Genomic DNA, 23,984 nt, shown 5'->3' on the forward strand with positions numbered 1-23,984 from the left:
GCTGAACCGCAGACTCTGTGGGCCTCAGATGCGCTGACCTACACATGTTCGAGTTATCTGAATACGCGCAGACAGCTCGTTAAAAACAATGCAAGACAGCCGAGCAAAGAGACTACCTGTCAAAATCCTATAAAATGTCATTTGCTCTCGTGTGCTGTTATGTCTCCATTTAGTAGAATGAACTGGATAAACATAAAAATCCATTTTCCCTAAAAAGCGCCCTGAGGGAGTGATTGGTAATTCATTATCATTGCCGTTTCACTGCATATGTTGTCAAACACTTCATGGTTTAATGTTTTTATTGCATGTTTTTTATTGTTATTATTAGCGATGGTGGCCGTGGTGTAAATGGGCAGTGGACATTCATGGGGTTTGGGGATATTGTGCGCAATATTTTGAGATTACTGTGTATTTGTTCACTGCGGATGAATAAAAACACCAATAAAGTAAAAAGCAACAACAAAGAAATGTTTTGTTAGATTTTTGGCCTTGAAACAACATATTACTTAAAAAAAAGAGAGACTACAGTGTCTTATAAAATTATTGAGCCACTTCTCATTACTTTATATTTTGCTGGGAAAATGGGAAAAAGGTGCAGTTGATTTATTGAAACGTACAAACATACATTAAAATAAAGCAAACGTTTTTAAAATTAAATACATTCCTTCTTTATTCTTCAACACAACCTGAACTCTGTTCTTTGTGTTTCTATTATGGTGGGCTTTTCACTGCATTTGGTAGTGTGATTGAGATCAATTGCTAACACTTTCCAGATGGTATTGCATGGTGGATCAAAATCTGTGTTCTACTTTTCTGTGTTCATAATTCCACCAGTTTTCATACAATCCCCAAACGAACTGGCTGAAATGCAGCCCCAAACCGTGACAGAGCATCCACTATGTTTTACAGATGGCTGAGACACTCACTGTTGTATCGCTCTCCTGACCTCCACTGTACATATTGACGAGGAATGAAATTTTTCAGATTCTGATTCATCACTTTATAAGACGTGTTGTCGTTGATTTTCTGTATAAATTTTGTGTAATTTGTCATACCTCAGCCTTTTCTCCCTGTTTCACTGAGACCATTTCTGACGAGGCTTCAGTGAACAGTAGATGGTTCAACTGAAGGTCCAGATACATCTTTCCAAACACATCTCTCTTGCTGGACTTCTGTTTCTTGAGGACATGACTTTCAGATACTGTTCATATGCTGGATGAAACTTTTTGGACCCACCACCTCTTCTTTTGTCTTCTGCTTGTCCAGTTTCATCTGATATTTTACTTCAATTCAGTTTTATTTCTGCAGGGCCAAATCAAAACAAAAGTTGCCTCAAGGCGCTTTGTTTTGTGAGGTAAAGACCCTACAATAATACAGAGAAAACAGAGAAAAGCCCAACAATCAGATGGCCCTTTATGAACAACCGTGTTGGCCTGGGACAATGGAAAGGAAAAACTCCTTTTTTCTTTCTTTTTTTTTTTTTGCTTCAATGATAATATCCGTGTTAATAGTATAAAAGAAAACAAATAAAAACCAAAACAAACACACAATCACACAATAATCATTTGAAAATGTTCAGGTGCAATGATTGAAGTGAAAACGAACGAGAAAGAACTAAAAAAATGAAAATGAGAGAACTATTGCTCGATTAAATTTTAAAGAATTACAAGAAAGCAACTCCTTGAGAACAGAATATAAAATATATAAACATAATGTAATAATGAATAATAAATAGAATAAAATATGTATTTAAAAATATGGGTGACTCAAGACTTTTGCACTGTATTGTGCAGAAGGGAAAGGAATAAGTATATAAGTTATGTGATGAAAATATTATTATTATATTATTATATATATTATAACTATTGTTCGAAGCATGTAAACTTTTATTTTTTAGTAAAATTAGTTCGTGTAGATACTAAAGAAAGCAACGCTTCTTTATTAAAAGATCAATTTTTTGTTGTTGTAATTCCACGAAACATCCAGCAGGTGGCATAGTAGAGGACCCAGGACTGCGGCGCCCACAGGAAACGGAGATCAACAAAGCGGAAGTATTGAAAGGAAACCTCGGTTATTTTTCCAGCTACCCAAAGGGGAAAGTGAGAGACGATTTTTGTGTCAAACAACAAATTTGGCATCACAGCAACGCCGAAGGATGGACAGATAGTGCTTGTTTAACTGAGTAAGTTGACAATTTAACGCACAGTTTTAAGATTTAGCCTCCATATAGATTCTCCACCGGATTCGGTGCTAACGTTAGCCGCTATTGTTTTTAGCACCAATGTTAGCGCAAACTTCGGTGTGTTTTTTATTGTTTGTTTTATTCGGTGAAACTCCACGGCCATGATTAATCTATGATCTGTTGTTTTTATATTTTGAGTGTCGTATTTTTCACTAACTCGATTAATGTTTTCAGTAAACCCATGCCATTGTTTGTCGGCTAAGTTGCATGGCTTGGGTCTATGCATACTTTCGGTATTGTAAAGGTAGTAGAGTTATTAATAAATGTTGTAAACAATAAGTAAAGTCAACTATCGCTAAAAGGCCCTTTATTGTAAATATAAAGCACCGGGTTTTATGGTAAAACTTCGTGTTATTTTTTACTTTAAAACCAGGAAAGTCTTGAGAGCTTTAATAAAGAAAGCAACTGGACTTCTTTAGGTTTCTGAAGACGTTTAATCCAAGAGTCTTATTCAATTTTAAAAAGAAAAGGTGGGACATCCCAGGAATTTTCCCCTTTACGTGGTCCTGAGAGTCGTTAACCCACTATTAATAATGTGACTCATCACATGAACCAAGGTGTGAGTAAAGGAGTGGGCCATTATCATCATCATCATGAGTTTGTTGATACCTGACATTCTAATTATATCAATAATGGTCGTTCACAGTGGGTGTAGATGGTCATAACCTCAATAGGTCACATGATGGAGTGGGCAAGAGTAGTTTTGCCCTTATCCCCCAGTGATGGAAATGACCCGCACTTTTTTTTGACACTTTGGCTCATGATCAGTAGTCTGTCAACGACTCTAAGGACCACCTCCAAAGGGGATGATCGCTAGTACGGGTTAAATACCTGGACATCCCACCATTTGTCTTTGCAAGCTCCTTTGACTTAGAACTGAAGAAGCCTCTTAAATGGAAGGTCTGGCTTCACAAACCCAAAGACAGTTGGCCCCTTTTTCAAGCTCTGAGAATTGAGAGGCTTCAAAGACATAAACTCTGCATTTTTGCCAAAGAAGACGATGATACAAGGATTTTTTATGAATGTCCTGACATTCAGCCTAAACAGCTTGATCAACCTGTGATTAATTTCTGTAGTAACTCTAATTTGTGACTTTTAATTTCAGATTCACGGCTGCGGTCCTGGTAAAGAGGTAATTCATCACATCTGAGTTCAACTTGCTGCTGAGGGTTCGAGAGAGACCTACCACAACTGTTTTGCCCCGCAGTGACGCTTCAGAGTCTCTCTGCTTTTCCATTAGCCACCAGCATGGCTAACAGCACTGTGACAGTGGTTAAGGGTCTGCCACCAGGCCCTGCGGGTAGAAGTAGTCCAGAAGGCTCTCAGGTTAGTTAATTTTTTGCTTAGTAGAACCAAAGCCAGGATCTGTGTAATAACTTACTGACTTCACCTCTTAAAATGCAAAAGATTGAGAGTGTATTTTGTTTTACATGAAGATTCTTTCTTTTTCTTTGTTTTGTTTTTTTGGGGTTTTTTTTGTTGTTGTTTTTTACATGAAATATCATGAAAATATCAGTGCAAAACTTATGGCTCCTTGCTTTAAATGTGAGAAAACTGTGTTGTATTGTGTTTTTTCATTTTATTTTTTATCTCTTACTAGAGATGGACCGATCCGATATTACGTATCGGTATCGGTCCGATACTGACCTAAATTACTGGATCGGATATCGGAGAAAAATAAAAAATGTAATCCGATCCATTAAATATCACGAAAGCACCTCACAAAACTTGCAACACGCCGTAACTCACCTCAGAACGTTAGCACGTCGGAGCGGTAGGCATCACGTGATAGAGCGGCTGTGGCATGCGGGACCTGTAGGTGGTCTGGATAGCATGTGGAGCTTCGCTAGCAACCCGGCATTTCATCTCCGACAAAGTTATCCCCGAGAGAAGTAAAGCACGTGTGTAAGTCCATCTCTGAATGTTTGTAAAGCATTCCTGCGTTAAGCTTAACGAGCGACTGCCTCTCGCTCTCCGGCTGCTACTTCAATCATGAAACTGCTTAATGATCAGCTGATCGGCTTTTCTGTCGCGAGTCCGTGTCTCTTGTTTGTTTTTGGCCCACTTTGCACCAGACAGAGGAAACCAGCGGCTGAACAACAGCAGCACGTTTAAGCTTGATCAGCTGTTGTTAGAATTTATTTAATATTACTTTCTACACCAGGATCTTTTTCTACGTAGCTGACGGCTGGTAACTGTGCAGGGGCGGATCTAGCAAAGTTTAGCCAGGGGGGCCGATAGGGCATTAACAGGGAAAAGAGGGCACAAAGACATAATTTTCTTTCTTATTCTCATTTAAAATGTCGAGCTTTTAATTATTTAATATTTATCTGAATCTTACACCCAAAGTTTTAATCTGATGTAAAATGTATAGAAGTCCATTATTGTATATAGTAACTGTTAAGTCTAATATACCCTAGTAAGCTATAGTACTTTTTCCTTTGGGAAGGTACCATCTGTGCAGTCTGCAATTTTGTTGAAGAAAGATGTTGAATCTATTTAATATTTCTTGAAAAATAATTGATTTCTGTGCATTTTTTTTTCACACTGCATCAAATTAAGGTTGATTACGTCGATTAAGCATCATGAGGTGGAGTGTGAGGGGTGGTTCCCTATTTTTTATTTATTTATTTTTGTTGTTGCTGGGAGTTGGAACCCTATTAGTTAGGTTGCTTAATATTTACGCTAAGTACTCTTTAAAATACCAGAATAGGGAGGATGGTGTAGGTTTAAGTTTATTAGATTGATCAGTATTGCTGAACTATGAAATATTTTTTTTTGCATACAGGTATAACAGAATAGCTTTAGTGTAGTTGTTGTTTTAAACTTGAGTATGAACTTATACAAAATGCAGCAAGATATTTAAAAAACAGTTTTGTTGATTAAAACACACTATATCGGATTCATATCGGTATCGGCAGATATCCAAATTTATGATATCGGTATCGGTATCGGACATAAAAAAGTGGTATCGTGCCATCTCTATCTCTTACTATCACTAAGGTATTATGCAGACCACACAACTGCACCCATTAGCTTTTGTTAAAGGATGATGGATGCATCTTCTTTTTTTCCCAGGTGCTAAGTAAGAAAAAGCTGCAGGACCTGGTGAGAGAGATTGACCCAAATGAGCAGCTGGATGAGGACGTTGAGGAGGTTTGTCAGTAGTTTAAATAAATTGTGCAAGATTTTTTTTGATCTTCTCTGTATTGAATAACATTTACATATTTTTTCATCATCTGCAATTAAAACTTGCCTAATGCTGTTAACATGATGGTATCCAAGCTATAGTGAAACGGATGGTTTCTTCAGTTCGCTGTCTGGTTTTCAAAATCCCTGTTTTCTTCTCAGATGCTGCTACAAATTGCGGATGATTTTATAGAGAGTGTAGTGACGGCAGCCTGTCAGCTGGCACGCCACCGCAAGTCCAACACCTTGGAGGTGAAAGATGTTCAGTTACATCTAGGTAAGTTGCTTGTGACGTTTTTGAATGATTGGGTCATTCTTTATTTTGTCAGGTTGTACTGTGTGCCTTGAGCTCTCACAAAAAACGTAAGAATGTTTATTCTGCAGTTATTGGTTGGCAGCTGTTTACAGAAATATTATCAAGGCTTATATTTAATTCAGTGCTACATGCCTTTTGAGAATTTGATTTGAATTATTTATTTGCTGCTATCATTTGTTGGCTATTTATATTCAAATTTTGTTGTTACTTTGAGAGCACAAGGTGATTTAGCAGACTTTATATGCATAAAAAACGTCTGGTATGAATTGATTTTTTTATCACTTAAATTATATTAATGATAAGAACTTAATTTAATATTTGTAGATGGTTTCAGATAAATGTTAGGTAAACTATGTGCTTTCTGTGATAAGTTTGAATATCACAGAGGGAGTTTAAATTATTTACTGTAAAAGCCTTGAAAGAAAAAAAAAAAACATGTATATATCAATTTTTGAAAATGAGATGGAAATTAGATCTTTCCTTATAGACTGGGTTATTTGCCAGATATGATCACTTCGATATCAATATCTATTGTAAATCCCGATGAGCCTTTTAAAGTCTGTGGCCTGCTGCCATTGTGCATTGCTTTTCTCAGAGCGCCAGTGGAACATGTGGATTCCTGGTTATGGCTCAGATGAGATCCGGCCGTTCAAGAAGGCTTGTACCACAGAGGCCCACAAACAGGTGAGCGATTGCCTCTGCTGCACATGTTAGATTACTGTAAATGGTAGAATAACTGCTGATGTTATATTTGTCAGTATGGTTAATTTGGTTTGTATTATGATGAACACTGGGCCTAATTGTTTTCATTTATTCTCATTTCAGAGAATGGCGCTGATCCGCAAGACAACCAAAAAGTAGCACGACTAAGATGTACCTATTGTGGGTTTTTTTTTTTTTTTCCCCCATTCTCTTTTATTTTCCTGTCAACTGGGATGTTTTTTTTTTTGTTTGTTTGTTTATTTTTTTGACTAAAATAGAGAGGTGGTATTGGTGGATGTATTTTTCTTGACATTAATGTTTCATTGTCATAGCTCTGTAAGTTTTATGTGTTTTGCCAGAGTCATTGCACAATAGTGGTCTTTGTATGTTTGATTCTGTATTGTTGCCATTAAGCTAAACCTGGCAGAACTCCATTGCATCTTTGTCAATAAAAATACTTTCTTGGTATCGTTCATTACTTGGATGTCAGTGTTACCTGACTCACGTGCCTTCCTAAAATACTTGGTTTTACCTTTCTCATTAGAGATTTATCATTAGATTAGATATATTGCAAGTAAAGTAAATGACTGATTGGGACTCCTCTGTTTTTATTGAATCAATTTGTGCAATGATTATCATTATACTTCTTTATAGGTTTTTGTAGTTAATTCAGGTGTAAACTACTACACCAACCTTAACACATTTTTTAGCATATTGTTTTGGTTTTTAATTTTTCTTTTGTTTACTTTGTCTTATTTGGATGCAATTTTCCAAACTTCAGATGGAAGAAATTGTCATTGTAAGAAATTAATGACTGAAATTACCAATCGGAAGGTTGGAGTATGGTGTATGTATTGCCAGACTTAAGTTGGTCAAATTACATGGATATGTTAATTATCTGAGATGCTGTTTCACATTTATTAGTCAGCTACCTAGTAGATGTGAAATTGCCACACTATGTATTACATTAATACACCACAAAGGCTCAGATGTGATTAAATGGACTTCCTGCATACTTGCAGCCAACCAAGGATAAAGAAAGATATTCAGAAACAGCAGATGGCTACCAGCCATCATTTAATGACCTTGTTTTAGTTGCAGAGACACTGGGGGAAAACCCCAATTTAATGTATGCACCTGAGAGTTTAATGAATTTCCACAGAAACACCTACAGACAACCAGTTCCTCGCAGGATGTTTACTAGTCATGTTACAAGACAACTGTTCAGGCTCATAAGAATAACTGAAGAGACAAATGAAGGCTCAAGACAATATTTGTAATCTGAACCAAGGGACCAAGTACCTTAATAGCTGCCAGTTACTGGCAGAACAAACAATATAGGAATATAGAAATTGAAAAGAAAATACAGAATACCTTTGTGGAGCAGTGGCTCCAATCCTATCACTTTTGACCCCTCAAAGTCATAAACCTGCTTGCAAACCGCTATTTGTAATGTCTTTGTGTGGGCATGAGCTGTGCAGACTACCTCGCCTCCTCAACCTTCAAGCCGGTGGAACCACTTTACCAGTGTACGGGTTTCGAGGTAGAGAAATCAATAATTTAGATTTGTTCATTTCTTCTCTCACTTTTGAATAATTGTGACTGTGACACAATTACATCTTTAGCACCCATTAGACAAATTAGAGAAAAGAACAAACAACTTGTCATATTACAGCCTCTGCCCCAGCTGAACTGAGGTTAGCCATGACCTCATAAGTCCATTAGCGTAATATGCTGTGGAGCTGGCATCTCACTAAAGAGAGAATTACCATATTTCTCTTATAAATACAGAATATAGATTTTTCTATTAAAAGTCCACAGCTTCACTAGCAGCTTTGAGTACTTTGTAAGGCATATTTTGAGCTCAGTGTTACAAGTGACATTGAGCAAACTTAAATTTTAACCTAATGGTGAAGCTATATCAAGATCGGAAAGGTTATTGGGCTTTACAGTGAAAAGTTCGGTCTCATTAAATGATAATCAATACAACAGGAGTCGAGCGCATGACCTGCTGATGGCAAAAAAGCAAAAAGTGTAAAAATATCTGTTACAGAAAAAAATGAAACACTAAACTGACCTATTTCCCCATTTTATTTCACAGAGCCAACACAAAATAAAATACTAGCATCTTATAGTTCTAAAAGATTCATCTTCACAAAAAATGTGCAAAAATACTTTTCATACCAGCGTGTTTTATGATTTTTGTGCCTTACAGTAATGCCACCACCGATCCAACCTGCTCACAGTTATTTATTGCTTTTACAGTCACGTGAGTTCACATAGATAGGCACCACATGTCCACAGTTTAACCGCAACACTTTTTCTTGTCCTTAGTTGCTGTTCTTGGCTGAGGCATGTTGGCTCGCTGTAACTGTAGCGCCTGTGGGACAGTGCACTTGATTCCATCCCAGCCCTCTTGCAGCTCTATCTCTCCACTCAATAGTCCCTGGTAGATTCGTCGAGTGAGGAGCTCGAAGCACTCCTTTACATGTTGCCCAGACTTTGCAGATGCCTCCACGTAGGGCGTTCCTAGCTGCTGGGCCAGCTTCTCTGCCTCTTCTCGGCTCACCGCCCTTTCCCTGTGAGCATCTCGATCATTCTTTTGACCCACCAGGACGAACAGAACCTTATGTGGCTGTACTCGCTCGCACACCTCAGCATGCCAGTCTTTAATATGGTCAAAGGAGGCTCGATGGGTGATGTCAAACACTAGCATGCCTCCAACTGAGTTGCGGTAATAGGAGCGGGTCACTGATCTGAGGAAAGAAGTGAGACAAAGGGGTAAAAAATCTTGAGAGATAGAAAAACCCACACTGGCAAACAGAATCAACATTTATGTCCTGTTCTAATGAGCAGTTAACAGCTGCTGTGTATAACTTCAGCTCTTTTGGACAAGCATTCATACAAACAGTTCCCCCTGATTTATTGAACCAAAGGTCATCTAAACTGTCAGGTGGTGAAAACTTCATCTAAACAGGTATTTCTGAAAACAGGACAAGCCTTTGGTTCACTTAATGGGATTATAGATCCCATCCAGAGTGAAGTTAAATGCAAACAGGCGTAGTTTGCAATTTGTTTCAGTTCATTCAGCTGGAGAACTGGAAAATAAAGGATTTGGAGACAGAATGAAGCATGCTTCTCCTAGTTCTTTCATTAAATACGCTGAGCCTGGAAAATAATACATTTAAAAGAGCTCAATCTTCCATTTAGAAGTATTGCACAAACTGCACTTCTGTACACAGTACACACCTATCTTGTGGCACTGACAGGGTGGATACACAATCATAGCTGAAAGTAAACAAAGCAAAACAACTTCATTGTGAACGGAATAGGCCCTAGTTCAGTTGTCGCACACAACTAAAGTGTCTCTAATTTTCATTTTTTGAACAGGGTCCTTGTAATGTGGCCTAATGCATTAAAAACGACATAAATGTTACCTGGATTCCAACATAAAGCTCATATCATTGTAGACTGCATATATCTTATTCAAAGATCATCCATACCTGAACCTTTCCTGTCCTGCTGTGTCCCAGAACTGCAGCTTTACACGGATCCCCGGTTCCACCTCCAGGAAGTGAACGTAGAAGTCAACACCTACTGTCTCGTTGATGGACTCCATAAACAAGTCCTCTGTGTAGCGTTTCAGTAGGGAGGACTTTCCCACAGCTGAATCGCCCAGCATGATGATCCTGAACTGGTACTGCCACAAAGTCAGGTCCATTGTTGCTGGCAGTTACAAGAGATTAAGACAGGAATGACAGCTTTTGGAGATATGAAGGTGTGCACAAGCGCTGGGAAAGAGAAAAACAGATTGTCATAAAGATTAGAAAAGGTTAAAAGCAAATATAGTGAGAGATTACTGAGACTGAAGAGAAAGAAAGAGACATAACTTCATGGAGACTATCTACCACACAAACTCAACACCAGTTGCTTTCTTACCTCTGACAATCCAAATGTTGAGAAACAGGCATTAAGCCACTCCTTATTAATCTCACTACCAATGCAGCAGCAGTGTTCACAGCCATCCCAAGCTTCTTTCCTTTTGTGACTGCAGTACAGCTCTCATTCTCATGGTGGCTCTTCAAATCCTCTACGAGGGCAGGTATGTAGAAAAATCTTCCCCACAAAGTGGATCCATTTGAGCTGCTGATCTTAACTAGTACAGTAAGCTTGTACACAAGTGTGGCTTTGCAGGGGCGTGTACTTCTAAAGGTTGCTTGTTGATACTTGACTAAAGGAGGGGCAAGAGCACAAGGACAAAGGGAGGGCCAGATGTGGGAAAGGGGGAAGTTTAAGGAAGTAGTGGCTGCATAAAAAAAACTTATCAGGGGAAACTGTGCAGTTTCCTGTAGTTGAGAGCCAGTAGGGACATCATCATCACCAAACATACAAAATGAGGGTGACTGTTGGCAACTCTAACAGTTGCCACACTATTTGCAACAGTTTTTATCACTTTATGATCTCATATGTGCAGCGAAGATCTGAAAAGGGAAGTTGATAACAATGTCGGTTTTTATCCTCTGGGAAAGCCAAACTGGTCTCACAGCTATATGTAAAGTGACTGTGACCTCTTAACATTATGCAGTGATGGAACGGGTTCAAGTTACATGAAGGGACCATGGAGAGCAACAAGCTTCCTCTCCACTGTCCTGGTTAGTAGGATAAAAAGTCCATCCTTAGGCAGTTGTGACACCAGCATATTTATGAAAAGTCATTCACAGATACTTACAGCTTGTAGGTGTAGTATTCTCCAGGACCTCCCCCCCCCCAAAAAATACAAATAAACAGATGTGCTGCATAACACATGCATCTAAATTTAATAAATAAAAGGCATTTCAGTACATTTGGGTCACACAATGGTAACAAAATGGGATCTCATGTTACTTAGTAGACTGAAAGTGCAAGAGGGACATTTGATAGTTATAACCTACTAGATGCTTTTACTGATGCTTCAAGATCCATTTGAGATCGTAGTTTTAGTTTTATTCTGTTGTTGTCGCAAAGGTTGCTTAAATTTCCCCAGCTGTCAGATGATTGTGCATCAGCATATTTCAATTTAAACAGTTCTTAGTCAGAAATAGCAGTAAAGGGCAATCATGTTTCCTGGTCATAGGCAAAAGTTGTGCAACATGAACTGGTCAGTTCAGTTTTAGGGCTTCACAAACTAATGGCGTTCCAAAGTGAGCGAGTCTTCAAATGACAGCTTACGTGCAGAAATTAAAAGCCTGCATCCATGTGATTGATTCATGCCTAAATCTTTAACATTATCAGAGCAGAATATTTCACATTTTCACCCAAGAGTCACAGCTTCATGTCCAAACAGATCTGGATGTAATACAGAGAAAGATTGCTTAAAACCAAACCAGTATTAAACTATGGGGGAAATACAGATGAAAAAACTGACAATTACAACAATTTAAAAAGGTAAATATATCAGTAATTCCCAATATATATATAATCCCACCTAACCCTTTCTCAATTCCAAAAACAGAGAAAGTCTCTGAAAAATATTTCTCTGAAAAACTCCAAAATACACATCTTCTCATTATTTTACCAGAACATCATTATGATAACGGCAGTACACTTTATACCGATGGGCTGATGTCTTCCCTTTAATCATGTACCTTAGTGTATTCTTTTTTAACAAGTTCCATTACAGCAACAATTTTTTTAAGTTCCCTCATAAAACCTTTATTAATACTTGATTTTTGCAGCAACTTTAAAACACTAAAATAAACAGAATTCACTACCTTTAATATTTTGCTGTAGGCAAAATATTTGAAGAACATAAATTATAAATTGTTATGACAATAAAGTATTAACAATTCAAAAATACAGAGTAATACAAAGATTGTTTGTGCAGAGTCAGTCAGGGTATTTCCTGGGTGATCTCCATGAGCGGCACATACACAAAAATTACTTCTACAAAGGCAGAAACTTCAGCTCACGCATGTCCATGTCGGGAGAGCTGCTACCACTGTGATCACTGTAGGTGTCCCTGAAATGAAAGGTAAATTCAGAAGATTATTACATCAGCAAGACATTATAGGGGCAATTTTTTCTGTAACTGCGGGAATTGATGTGACATAGCATCAGTTTTAAATGCAGATATAATATGTGTGGGCAAAATGCTTAATGACTGATGTTAAATATTGATCAAGTTGTAGGTTCTTTGTAAGAGGTTTTTTCACATGTTTACCACTCAGATTACTTATTAAAAGTGTCATCAAAGCATAAATGTCAGCTAAATATGATAAAAAATGAGAGAAAGGTGAAATAACATTCAACTGTTTGGAGGTTGGAGAAACACCGTGATGGAATAAGCGAACTGGGAAGTTATAGCTGCAGTTACAGCTAAACTTCAAAACTGTTGGACTGTCACCATTGCAGTTTCATTTCCTTTAAATAACTTTTGGATTGGCAAGTGATTGATGTGCTGGTGTTTACCGTGGAGAAAGGCGACAGCCCTTGGCCAGGTAGCTCTGGAGTTTTCCTGCAGAGGCCAGCAGGAGACCAAAGTATGGAGGAGAAGGTTTGATAGGTCTGGAGGTGAACTCTGGATGATACTGCACTCCAACAAAGTAACAGTGGTCTGAAACCAAAAAATTGCATATTACTGCACGTTTCTGCTCCCTCAGGCTTCATTTAAACAACAAAGATTAAATGTTTGATATCATAACGAAGGACAGTTTGGGGTTAAACATGATTTCTCTACATCGTGTTCAAGAATTGTATGTATTAGAAGAAGCTGGTGGGTGCTGGATTTCAAACACACTTTCCCCATACCCTCTAATTCAACGACTTCCATCCGCTCTCCTTCCACATCCTGACCAACAAACTGAAGTCCTTTTTGTTCAAAGTGATGCTTCAGCTCTGGATTCACCTGAAATAAGATAAGATTCTGTGATCCAAGGTTTTATTTTTTGTTTTGTTCTTGCAGTACTTCTAGAAGAAAAGCCATGGGCCCAACAAAACAAAATAATGTTCAAATCAAATCTCAAAGTTAGATAAGATACTGCACACAATACTTTTGCTTAATAAATTTTGTAATTACAAAATAATTTCCACACTTTTCGCTGTATAATAAAAAAAAATTTAACCCTTGTTTGGATCACTACCTCAAATCTGTGTCTGTGCCGTTCGTCAACATATTCCACATCTCCATATAGCTTTCCTGGAAGAATAAAAAATATTTTATCAACAGTAATTAGGTAGAAGAAGTCCAGGTATCATTTGATCCAGGGAGATACATACTCAGCACACTGGTGCTGGATGAGAAAATGGTCCGCCTCTTTCCCAACCTCATAGTCCCACCCATCTGGCCTGGGTTGTGTTCTGGCATGTCAATTACCTGTAGGGATCAAATCAAGATTATATAACTAATAATGGATGGTAAACATGCATGGTAAAAAAACAAAACAAAGAAGATAACATACCACAGGGTGTTTGGATTCTGGATTAAATTCTGTGGAGTTGGCATCTGAAAAACACAAGATGAACTGATCTGAGCACAAATCAGCTTTCCAATAGGTGGAAGCCTTAATCATCATTAAATTAGAAACCACTGGAAGCAAATGTTTCTTAGCTGTGTCCTCAGCAGAACTAAACAATCACGTACCTTCCCATCCAAGAACACTGCGGGCAAATTCACACACTGCCAGCTGCATGCCCAAACAAACGCCTGCAAAGAACAAGGCCAGTGGAATTCTAAATATTAAACAACATCTTTTTACATAATATATAAATCACTGACTACATGTAATGAATTTGGATATTAAATGCTACCTCATATGATTAATTGTCAGTAAAGAAAGGTGTGCAGTAAATACAGATTACCCTTTCAATATGCACCAGAGAGAATTTCAGCAGCCAAAACAAATACAAGACCTTGAAACAAAACCCCAGTAGGGGGTTTGTCTTTTCATTGGTGTAAGCGGTATTTGAAAAATTCATATCATACATAAAATATATGAACAGCATCCCAGCACATCCTCTACACCACCCAGCACTAAGGTGTGTAGGACAGAGTCTCTGCTTAGACTGAGTCTATATCTATAATCAACTCAATGTTTTTCCCCCTATTTGTCTTTCAATAACTGCTCAAACTACGTCCAACTGCAATATAATATGATACACAACATACAGCATAGCCTGACATCTCCCTTACCCAGGAATGGCTTATTCTGTTTCCGTGCCCAAGAAATAGCCTCCATCTTGCCTTCTGTCCCTCTTGCACCAAAACCTCCTGGCACCAAGACACCACTGTGGAAAAGAAAGAAAAGACCATCAATGCTCAATTCACTGAGATTTCACAGACACATGTAGAACCACTTAAATCTATTTAAACCTTGTGTCACTCTCTCTGGAAAACTTAAAAAAGCAAAATGCCAGGCTGGTATTGTACAGCCAATGTAAGATAATTCAGTATCGTATGGTTAGTGAACTAAGTAACATAATTAGAAAAGCTTTCGTTTGTGATAGTATCTGATTAAGACACACTAGTGACATTTTTCTTCAAAAAGATGAAGAAGAAAGAAGAAAAAAAACAACAACACTATCCTAAATTGTGTTTCCTTTATCAAAACAACCCCCTGCGGTAATACAATAATCTTTTTCGCTGTCCCCAACTTGTAGCATAACCTGTTACTGCTTCTTTTGAAACAGCCACAGACAAGCAGGACTTTTCTTTTAACCCATTTGCAATATTGCTACTACCATAGCTGCACGAACTATAATACTCTATATATATATAATAGAGTGTACATTTTAATATCAACAGCTGCTGATTATCCAAGATTATCCACACTTATTAGCGTGTTTTCGCCTTGTTTTGTCTACTCACTGAGCACTGCAGAGTTTCTGCCAGGCCTCGTGATATTTCACTGGATCATCTTGCAGGGTTGTAGTCTCCAAATCTGCAGAGTCTATGTACTGCAATAACAACAAACAGTGTAATCTGGATAGAGATCAGTCAACAACAGGCTGTACAAATACAGGAATATGTGAGGTTTTATTTAAGTATAGCAAGTTTATCTAAAAACAGTCCAAACTGAAAACAGCGATGCAAAATTCAGAAATTAGAAGAGAGTTGTCTCCTTACCTTGACCTCTAGTTTGTGATTAATGGCAAGGGCTGAGTGCTCTAGGGCCTTAATAACAGATGTGTAGGAGTCAGCTAACTTTGTATATTTTCCCACCAGGGCTATGGAAACATGCTCCAAGAGACGGTCGGATCTGAAAAGAGAGGGAGATGATTTATAGTACAGAATCTGGTGCATTCTTTGAATGATTACTTCCTCAGCTACCCGTTTTACCCGATCCCCTCAACGCTCAGTATGTTGTACTCACTAGGGAAAGAATAAATAAATAAATCTGCTTCTGGTGTCAGCATTCTTTAGGGAAAGTTTTGTGACCAAAATCATAACAAGCAACATTATTGCTGACATATTAGGAGGTTCTGAAACTTAGATTGAATCTGTCACGCCTACTTGTCTAGTAATGTTATGTTCAAGAAGTGAATATAATATTTTTTTTCATTAGCAGTGTAATGGTGACTAAAAGATCATGCCTGGATGATCTACAAGTCTGACACCAAGTTTTAAATTTAATAAACACACAGAGTCCTTTTTTTGTGTTGTATTTGAGGTTATGTCATGAGCAAGGAGCAAAAACAAACAAACAAGCAAACAAACAAACAAAAACAGCATCGTGGATATTCAAGGCTTCGAAATACACAGTCCAAAACACATAGCAGCCAAGTCCACCTTTTTGTACCTTAAATGAATGTATCTAGTTTTCTCTGTTCAAGACAAAATTCAAAATAGTTAAAGGCTGAGATACTCTTTCCTACCGGTCAGCCATCTCCTTCCACTTTGTTAACATCTTTCTGGGTCTCATCTCAATGGGCAAGTTCAACCGCTCGCACAAGTACCTCACAACACCCTGATCCTCCAGCAGCAGAGGAACTCTATAAATTGAGGAGACATCGTGGACACAGATCACCTGAAAGGAATTAGAAGACGTGTTATTTGTTGTCATCTGCTACCTTTTTTTTTAAAAACCATTTTAATACACTGACCTGTCACTTTATTAGGTATGCCTTAGCTATCAAAAGGACCACAGTGTCTCTTGGTATAAAATGTTACAAATCCCCCACATCTTTGCAACATCACCGCTGGTCTGAATTGTTGATACAAAGTAGGATGGATCCACGCTTTCAATTTCTCTACACCACATTCTGACCCCTTCTGAATACCCTGGTTGTAACGAGTGGTTATTTGAGGTACAGCTGCCTTCCTATCAGCTCAAAGCAGTCTGTCTATTCTTCTCCGAACTCTGGAATTAACCTGGAGATGAAAAATCCCAGTAGATCAGCTTTCAAAGTCACATCAACTTTCTTTCCCATTCTGATGCTTGGCTCAAACAAGCACCTGAGCAGGCGTACCTAACAAAGTGGCTGATGAGAGGATATGCTTTCCACATCTGAGGTCAGCATCTATCTAAATCTAATGATATCATAGCAACAAAAAGTAATTACTTAATAATAATAAATTATTATATAATGTTATATCTATTTATAAAATATGACAACATTATCTGAAAGAGTAGATGTGAGTAGTGATGAGAACTGCACTAGCTCATAACTAACATAAGTAGCCTACCCTACCTACAGTTTTACAGGAAATCACCTGTGTGGGCTCCACATGACAAAACATGGAGATCTTTTCCTTGACAGATGTTTCTAGAGGAGTTGTGCAGCGACAAACAATCTGCCAAAAGAAGGACATATATATCAGGATAATGTATACAAACAAAATAATGCCAGAGCGCACACTTGAGTGTTTACGATTTAATACACTCCAAATTTTATTTGATTGTGTACATAATGAAATTAACATGTGATTCAAAAGGATGGCTTTATCAGAAGAATGAGGACAAGATCTGAGAGGTACACTCTTAAGCGAGTTTAAACCAGCTTCTTTGTGCTAACTGACTTGAGAAAACCTAAAACCGGGCATTTCACATCTCATATGACTCTTCGTCCTCACAAAATGATCCCTGTGAGTTCCCCCCAATCCAGTGACAGACATTATCAGATGATACTGATATAATAGTGGTAAAAAAAAAAATCTGCCAAATCAATCCTACAGAAAACAGTTCATCTATTGATTTAGCACGCAGTTGTAAAATTAATTCAAGTTAGCCATTTTAATGCTTAGTGCATTTGATATCCATTTGACTTGCAGATATAAGAATCAGTTTAATCTGACTACCCACCAAATCTGCAGACAATCCCAGCCCTCTGAGTTCTCGGACGCTGTTCTGGGTTGGTTTGGTTTTCTGCTCCCCTGTGGTATTGGGCTTTAGAGAAAAGATACAGCCACACAAAACAAAGCATAAATGGCCGTGCAATATAAGTCCAAAGTGATTATCCCCCCCTGTTCAATACCACGTTCCTTCAATTACCAAAAGAATGAATTTAAGACTAATGAAACAAAAATATTTCAAATTACTCATTAGATCTGGTGATCTTACAGGTAATCAATTTTTCTACAATATCTGCTAACACTACTTGGTTGTGCATGGTCACTAGCAAACCATACCTGTGGTATCAAGCTGACATGGATGTTGCAGAAGTTCTCCCTTTTCACCTTAAACTGGAACTGTCTGAAAGCTTCAATAAAAGGCATGCTCTCGATGTCCCCCACTGTGCCTCCTAGCTGTGGACACAAAACACCAGCTTAAAGCACAGAATTACATGCAAGAATACACAGGCTGAGCCTCAGCACTTTGGAAAGACTTGGGAAATACAGCACACTGTCAGCAGTACCAAGCCCATAATACTGTCAGCGCTGGTTTGAAGTATGCTGTATAGAAAGAACTGCTAGAGGCAGGATAATAATTTAACTTGGTTTATGAGAACTTGACTCTTTTAAGCTGCAAATATATTAAAGACGAAATAATTCTGCAGCACATACTGTAAAATAAACACTTGATTTATAACACAATGATTTAACACTGTTTTTTAAAAATACATAAAACATTTATTTCCCAAGGCTAGAAACAGCGCCAGTGTTTTTACAACCTTTCAACAGCAAATCATTTTTTAAATCCCTCTATTTACCAGTTTTTACTGTTTTTTGTTTTTTTTTGGTGCATCACAGTGACACTCATTTGTTCGGGTTCAGCTATTTCTCAGACCTGCTGCTGAATGGTGCCAATATTTGCTATCGCTTCAGGCAACAAGCTTTTTTTTTTTTTTTTTCAATCCTTTTGGAAAATGTCATCTACTTCTCAAAATCACTAGAAAAACAGAATTGCACAAATGATTAAAGCGGTGGTACTCAGACTGTGAGGTGTGGAGCTACCGCAAGTGGGGCATGGACGACCAGTTGAAAAATGTTAAATGAAACTAAGTTGAATGAAAATTATCCATTTTTATGTGAAAAATACATTTGTTGTAGATATTATAATTACTTTATTTCAGAAAAATTCAACAAGTATTCCACTTCTGAAGTGGAGCATTATTTTTTTAAAAGTCTGAGAACTACTAGACTAAAGAATGACCCATGGTAATGTAAATAAGATACTTCCCACTGCAGCATATTTATTTACACTACAGGTCACCTTGGCCAACAACATAAATCCCAGCTTACCTCTATGACACAAACTTGAGGCTCCACACCGTCCTCATCCACTGAAATGGTTGCCTGCTTCATTACCCATTCCTGAATAGCATCTGTGATGTGTGGCACCACTGACAAAGAAAAGAAACATTTTAGCTATAGTTATCTGTGCATTTGCATTGTATAACTCAACCCTGAGAAATGCATGCACACATGTCAAATCCGCTTTCCTAAGGCCCGTTTTGGCAATAAAAGCAGTTATGTAAACAGTAATATCCAACCTTGTACAGTCTTGCCCAGGTAGTCTCCTTTTCTCTCCTTGTTGATTACTGATTGATAGATCTTTCCAGTTGTGATGTTGTTATCTCTGATAAGGCGGATGTCCAGGAAACGCTCATAGTTACCCAAATCTAGATCCACTTCCCCACCATCATCGAGAACAAACACTTCACCTGGAAAAGACAAACAGTACATCAGTGTTTTCACACAGTTTGTTTCATAGTAGCTTTTCACCTGGTAAAAATCCTTCCTGAGCCCCACTTACTAACATAACAAATAAATATATACTTGACACTTTATTACGTACACCTTGCTCATACTGTGTCGGAACCCCCTTTGCCTTCAGGACTGCCGTAATTCTTAGTGGCACAGATTCATCAATGTGTTGGAAACAGTCCAGAGGTTTTGGTCCATGCTGACATAAAAGTATGACTTACTTTGGTGCAGATTTGTTGACTGCACGTCCAAGATGCAACTTCCCTATTCCACCAAATCCCAAAGGTTCTCTATTGGAATGAGATCTGTGATTTTGGCACAGTGAACTAATGTTGTGTTCCATTTGCCTCCAAAGTCAGAGCTATGAATGATGCCATTCCTAAATTTAGTTTGTTCAACAAAAACTTGGAAAAGCAAGCAATGCCATTAATGCATCACTAGCAGTACAACCCAATGCTTGCTTTTGCTTAAAAATGCTGCTGCAAGACATTCACAACTGTCGGTGGTCTGTATATGAGGTGTTTGTGGTTACAAACACACGAATATGCAGGATATCTTCTCTTTTTTGGGACCACTGTATAAAAAAATCTCAAGAGATCAACAGTTTTTGAAATCCCAACCCAGATGGCAAAAACAACCATGTCATGTACAAAGTCACTTAATCTACCTTTCCTTCACATTCAGCTGCTTAGTTTGAACTTCTTCAGCTCATCTTGACCCTATCTAAATGCCTAAATGCCCTCAGTTGCTGCCATGTGATTGGTTGATTTTACACTTCCATTGGCAATCAGTTAAACAGGTGCACCTCAAAAAATGGTCAGGGACTGTACACTGTATGGAAACAACCTGTGCCCACACCACTCTACCTTAAAGGCTCTAACACTCCCACAGCGCTTCTTGTCAAATGTTAACCACGGAACTCCATCAAACAATTGAATCAAACTGCTGATGGCAATTGACTGAGGACAAGGACATTGTTAGAAGCAGTAAATTATAAATTACTTACCGTGCTCATAGGGTGAAAAGGTTCCAGCATCAATATTGATATATGGGTCGATTTTGATGGCTGTGACATGAAGACCGCAGGACTTAAGGATTGTTCCCACACTGCTGGCAATGATGCCCTTACCAATACCAGATATAACGCCACCAGTAACCAGGATGTACTTCATAGTGGCATCTAAGACTAAACACAGAAAACAGGAATCCAGTAAATGACTTGCAAATGTACTTTACATTTCTAGGACAAGTTCTTAGCAATACTGGCATTTACAAGCTTTATTTACTCAAGTAGACAAATAGTATTAAAAGTCCCAAGGGTCCTTCTGCAAGTGGAAAAAAAGACATTTTATTTTATAATTTTCTATAGTGTTTTTGGGGAAAATAAATAAACACATGTCCCGCTATCCAGCGAGATATTTTAGTTGCTGTATGCTATGCTTGACACGACCCTGTCACCAATACTCCAGAACTTAAATAAGTAGAATTGAATAATGTTGTTTAATACATTTTTGGCCTTCTTTTAAGGTAAGGATAATCAAACTCATACTGAGCATTTAATTTCAGATAAGACTTAATTTACATGGCTGAATCAATACATTATTTTTACTTGTAGATGACGACATAAACATAACAGGGTATCAAACCAGTGCTAGTATTTGTGTTTCCTCAGAAAAAGACCCAAGCTGTGGAATGTATTGGACTATAAAAGTCGAAAATGTAGTTATAAAAATAAAGGAAGTAAACAGAATTGAAAGGAATTTCTTTCTTGGTAATATGTAACAGGCTTCCATCTGTCAGAATGACCGACTTGATCACCCAGTCAAGTCAAACAAGATCGGAAGAAAACAAAACATCTCAAACAGGTTTCAAGGGCTGCACATAAGTTGTGGGACTTACCACCCTTACTGTCCTTTAAATATATTGACGTTAAGTAAATGGGTTTAACAGTTAAAAGACATTTCTGTAGCAACAAAAAACAACAACTTATTTTAATTGTCATATTTGTTAAATAATATGTTATATTTATTAATTTAGTTATCTAGAAGTTAGGACAAGAGAAAGATCATTTTGTTTGTGCGTATGTGTGTGTGTTCGTTGGGGGCGGGGTCAGATTCAAGGAAAACCCTGCACAGAATGTCTCCTAAACTGTCTATTTTAACAAGGTACTTGCCCTGCACCAACATTTAAATGGAGAATTTCGCTATGTGCTCAGTAAATTTATAGCTATAACACTTAACAGCACAGCCTGTCTGTTTCATGGTTTGATTAAACTGACAGCATGATGGTGTTTTTCCTTATAGAGGTGTGGCTAACCCTTTGTTTACATCCATTTGTTTACATTGTTCGGACCTATGCATTACAGTGAGACTGTACGAACACAAATGGGTAAATCCAAATTGTAAAACCTAAGAATGTGTTAACATGTGATCGAATTACACCGGTGTGAAACACGCAGTGAATCATTAACTTTTGTTATTGTTTTTATTGACAATGTATGAAGTTAAATTGGCGGGAAAAAAGAGCGCAAGAGTAACTTCTCCAGAGGGGCTCCTGAGAGCTTTCGCGGGTTACTGAGTTTAGCCGCAGGTAATTTGTCGTTAAAGGATTGCTACATACATATTTCACAGAGGAAAACTGGTCGGTTGATTAGTTTTCACCTGTCGTAACCCAGCTAACATTATCCATACTGTCTTGTGTGAAGTCCTGGCTTACGGATTTTACTTACAGAGACAAAAAAAATGATTCATTCATTAGCATCCAACAAGAAAAATGTCATATTTATCGTGTTATTATATCAGTTAACTGGTTATAACCAATTTTGGGACACCAATAACCAAGTTAGCGGCATTTTCTTCACCTATTAAACGACTTTCCGAGATACAGCGTCAATAAAAAAAATCCATACAAACTCACCAAACGGCTATAGCAAAGTGTCCAGAAATACCTTGATGTAGTGTTTATCTAACGAATTTCTTTCTGTTCGTAAAGAAAGCCCACGTTGTTGCAGTACAGCAAACACGTGTATGACAGGCTGCGCTGACTGGTTGAGCCACTTCTCCAACAGACAGTTTGCGTCCTTCCGTTTCGTAATGTAAGTAAATTTTCCTTTCTTTTGTTTGCTCAGGCAAACCTTGGGCGCCGCTCACACAGGATTAACCAATGGGAGAGCTGAACTGCGGAGAAACTCTGCCTTACAGATTAAGCTACGGTCGAATTTTTATGCCCGAGTCTACACACTGGGGCGAATGTAAAGCATTTCAAGGTCAGTGCAGCTTTTTTGAAACTAGAAATTAAAAATCATCAGGAAAATGATTTTGGATTATTAAAGCCTTCTTAATCTTTTTTTTCTTTGTATAAATTGACAGATTTTCTCCACTACTGTGATGAGATATTATCATGCTTAGTAGTGATTACTAATTAAAATAAAGCAAAAAAAATATATAGCTATTATTCTAATTTGAAAGTCAAAATATGTGGAGAAGAACTTTATTCTAATTATCATATTTGTCCGACTCACCACTAGATGTCCTCAGTTTTCTATGTTGCATTATTCATCCCCTAAGCAGGCTAAAGCTTGACCTTTCACAAGTATAATAATACTATTAATAAATAATGATCTGGAAGGAAATAAGCCTTACATTTACTAACACAGAAATTCAATGTCCTCATGTATTATTGTTTGGCAAGTGTGGCACAATGAGACAAAGCACTAGTCCCACTTAAAACCCAGTTTACACCCTAACACAGCCTCGAAGATATTAAAGTTTTTTGTATTCACTGTTGTGCTGCTCCAGTTTTGCTGTGGGTAATGAGAGTGGTGATTCTAATTCATTTCTGTCCATGATCTAATTAAAGACCTCGTCCCTGCCACCTCATTTTCATAAGCTGTTCCCTTCAATTACATCTGACAAGTGAGCAGAGACACACATTAACCTCCTGCAGGAAGAACTACTGTGCTTTCCTCGTGTCTTTGAAACATTAAAATACAAGAGAGCCATTCAAAGCTAATTCCACCTCTCTCAATCTACCTATTTGCAAAACATATCTGAGGATAAGGCCGCACCCACCACCCCCACAGTCTGATGTAGACTTTCTTTGATGCAAATGACAAGAGAGTGCCATGCAATGTTGTATTTTGCAATGCTTAGTGGTCATGTGTATCACAACATCCAAAGTCACTCTCTATAAATGCAACACTATCAGTGTGTATACCTTTTTCAAACAGCGAGAGAAGCCAAAAGGAAGAAGCTTAAGTTAGAGCGAAACTTGTTGACCTAACTCCCAATAAAATAGACGTATTGAAACATATAGCACTGTTTTTGACACTCAAGGTTATTTGCGCACAGACAGATGAGATATGTTTATTTATGAGAACTGAACTTTAGGTGTAAAATAGGATAAGATTTTCATTG

General features: G+C 37.9%; 3 protein-coding genes across 4 annotated transcripts; 1 reads left to right on the top strand and 2 right to left on the bottom strand.

Annotated features, from left to right (window-relative positions):
• Positions 1–1,986: 1,986 nt before the first annotated feature.
• taf12 (TAF12 RNA polymerase II, TATA box binding protein (TBP)-associated factor) lies at positions 1,987–6,927 on the top strand. Its single transcript, XM_026184595.2, has 6 exons — positions 1,987–2,182; positions 3,348–3,568; positions 5,321–5,398; positions 5,594–5,708; positions 6,343–6,431; positions 6,573–6,927. Exons 2-6 carry the CDS (start codon positions 3,491–3,493, stop codon positions 6,606–6,608), a joined length of 396 nt encoding a protein of 131 aa, XP_026040380.1. The 5' UTR covers positions 1,987–2,182; positions 3,348–3,490; the 3' UTR covers positions 6,609–6,927.
• A 1,595-nt stretch (positions 6,928–8,522) lies between these two features.
• rab42b (RAB42, member RAS oncogene family) lies at positions 8,523–10,657 on the bottom strand. Its single transcript, XM_026184566.2, has 3 exons — positions 10,389–10,657; positions 9,953–10,240; positions 8,523–9,205 (listed from the first exon to the last, which is right to left on the bottom strand). Exons 2-3 carry the CDS (start codon positions 10,168–10,170, stop codon positions 8,755–8,757), a joined length of 669 nt encoding a protein of 222 aa, XP_026040351.1. The 5' UTR covers positions 10,171–10,240; positions 10,389–10,657; the 3' UTR covers positions 8,523–8,754.
• Positions 10,658–11,240: 583 nt separating this feature from the next.
• LOC113031974 (CTP synthase 1-like) lies at positions 11,241–22,658 on the bottom strand. 2 transcript variants are annotated; one of them, XM_026184564.2, is made up of 18 exons: positions 22,486–22,658; positions 20,576–20,755; positions 19,356–19,526; positions 19,105–19,205; positions 18,052–18,168; positions 17,726–17,809; positions 17,137–17,217; positions 16,299–16,450; positions 15,550–15,682; positions 15,292–15,380; positions 14,617–14,711; positions 14,068–14,130; positions 13,886–13,929; positions 13,704–13,800; positions 13,568–13,623; positions 13,236–13,332; positions 12,897–13,041; positions 11,241–12,447 (listed from the first exon to the last, which is right to left on the bottom strand). In XM_026184564.2, exons 2-18 carry the CDS (start codon positions 20,739–20,741, stop codon positions 12,372–12,374), a joined length of 1,767 nt encoding a protein of 588 aa, XP_026040349.2. In that variant the 5' UTR covers positions 20,742–20,755; positions 22,486–22,658; the 3' UTR covers positions 11,241–12,371. The 2 variants fall into 2 exon arrangements, with proteins under 2 accessions (XP_026040349.2, XP_026040350.2); XM_026184565.2 differs by having other exon boundaries at positions 22,517–22,654.
• Positions 22,659–23,984: the final 1,326 nt, after the last annotated feature.

The sequence above is a fragment of the Astatotilapia calliptera genome, chromosome 11 (genome assembly GCF_964374335.1).
Source record: "Astatotilapia calliptera chromosome 11, fAstCal68.1, whole genome shotgun sequence".
In the NCBI taxonomy this organism is placed as follows: Eukaryota; Metazoa; Chordata; class Actinopteri; order Cichliformes; family Cichlidae; genus Astatotilapia; species Astatotilapia calliptera.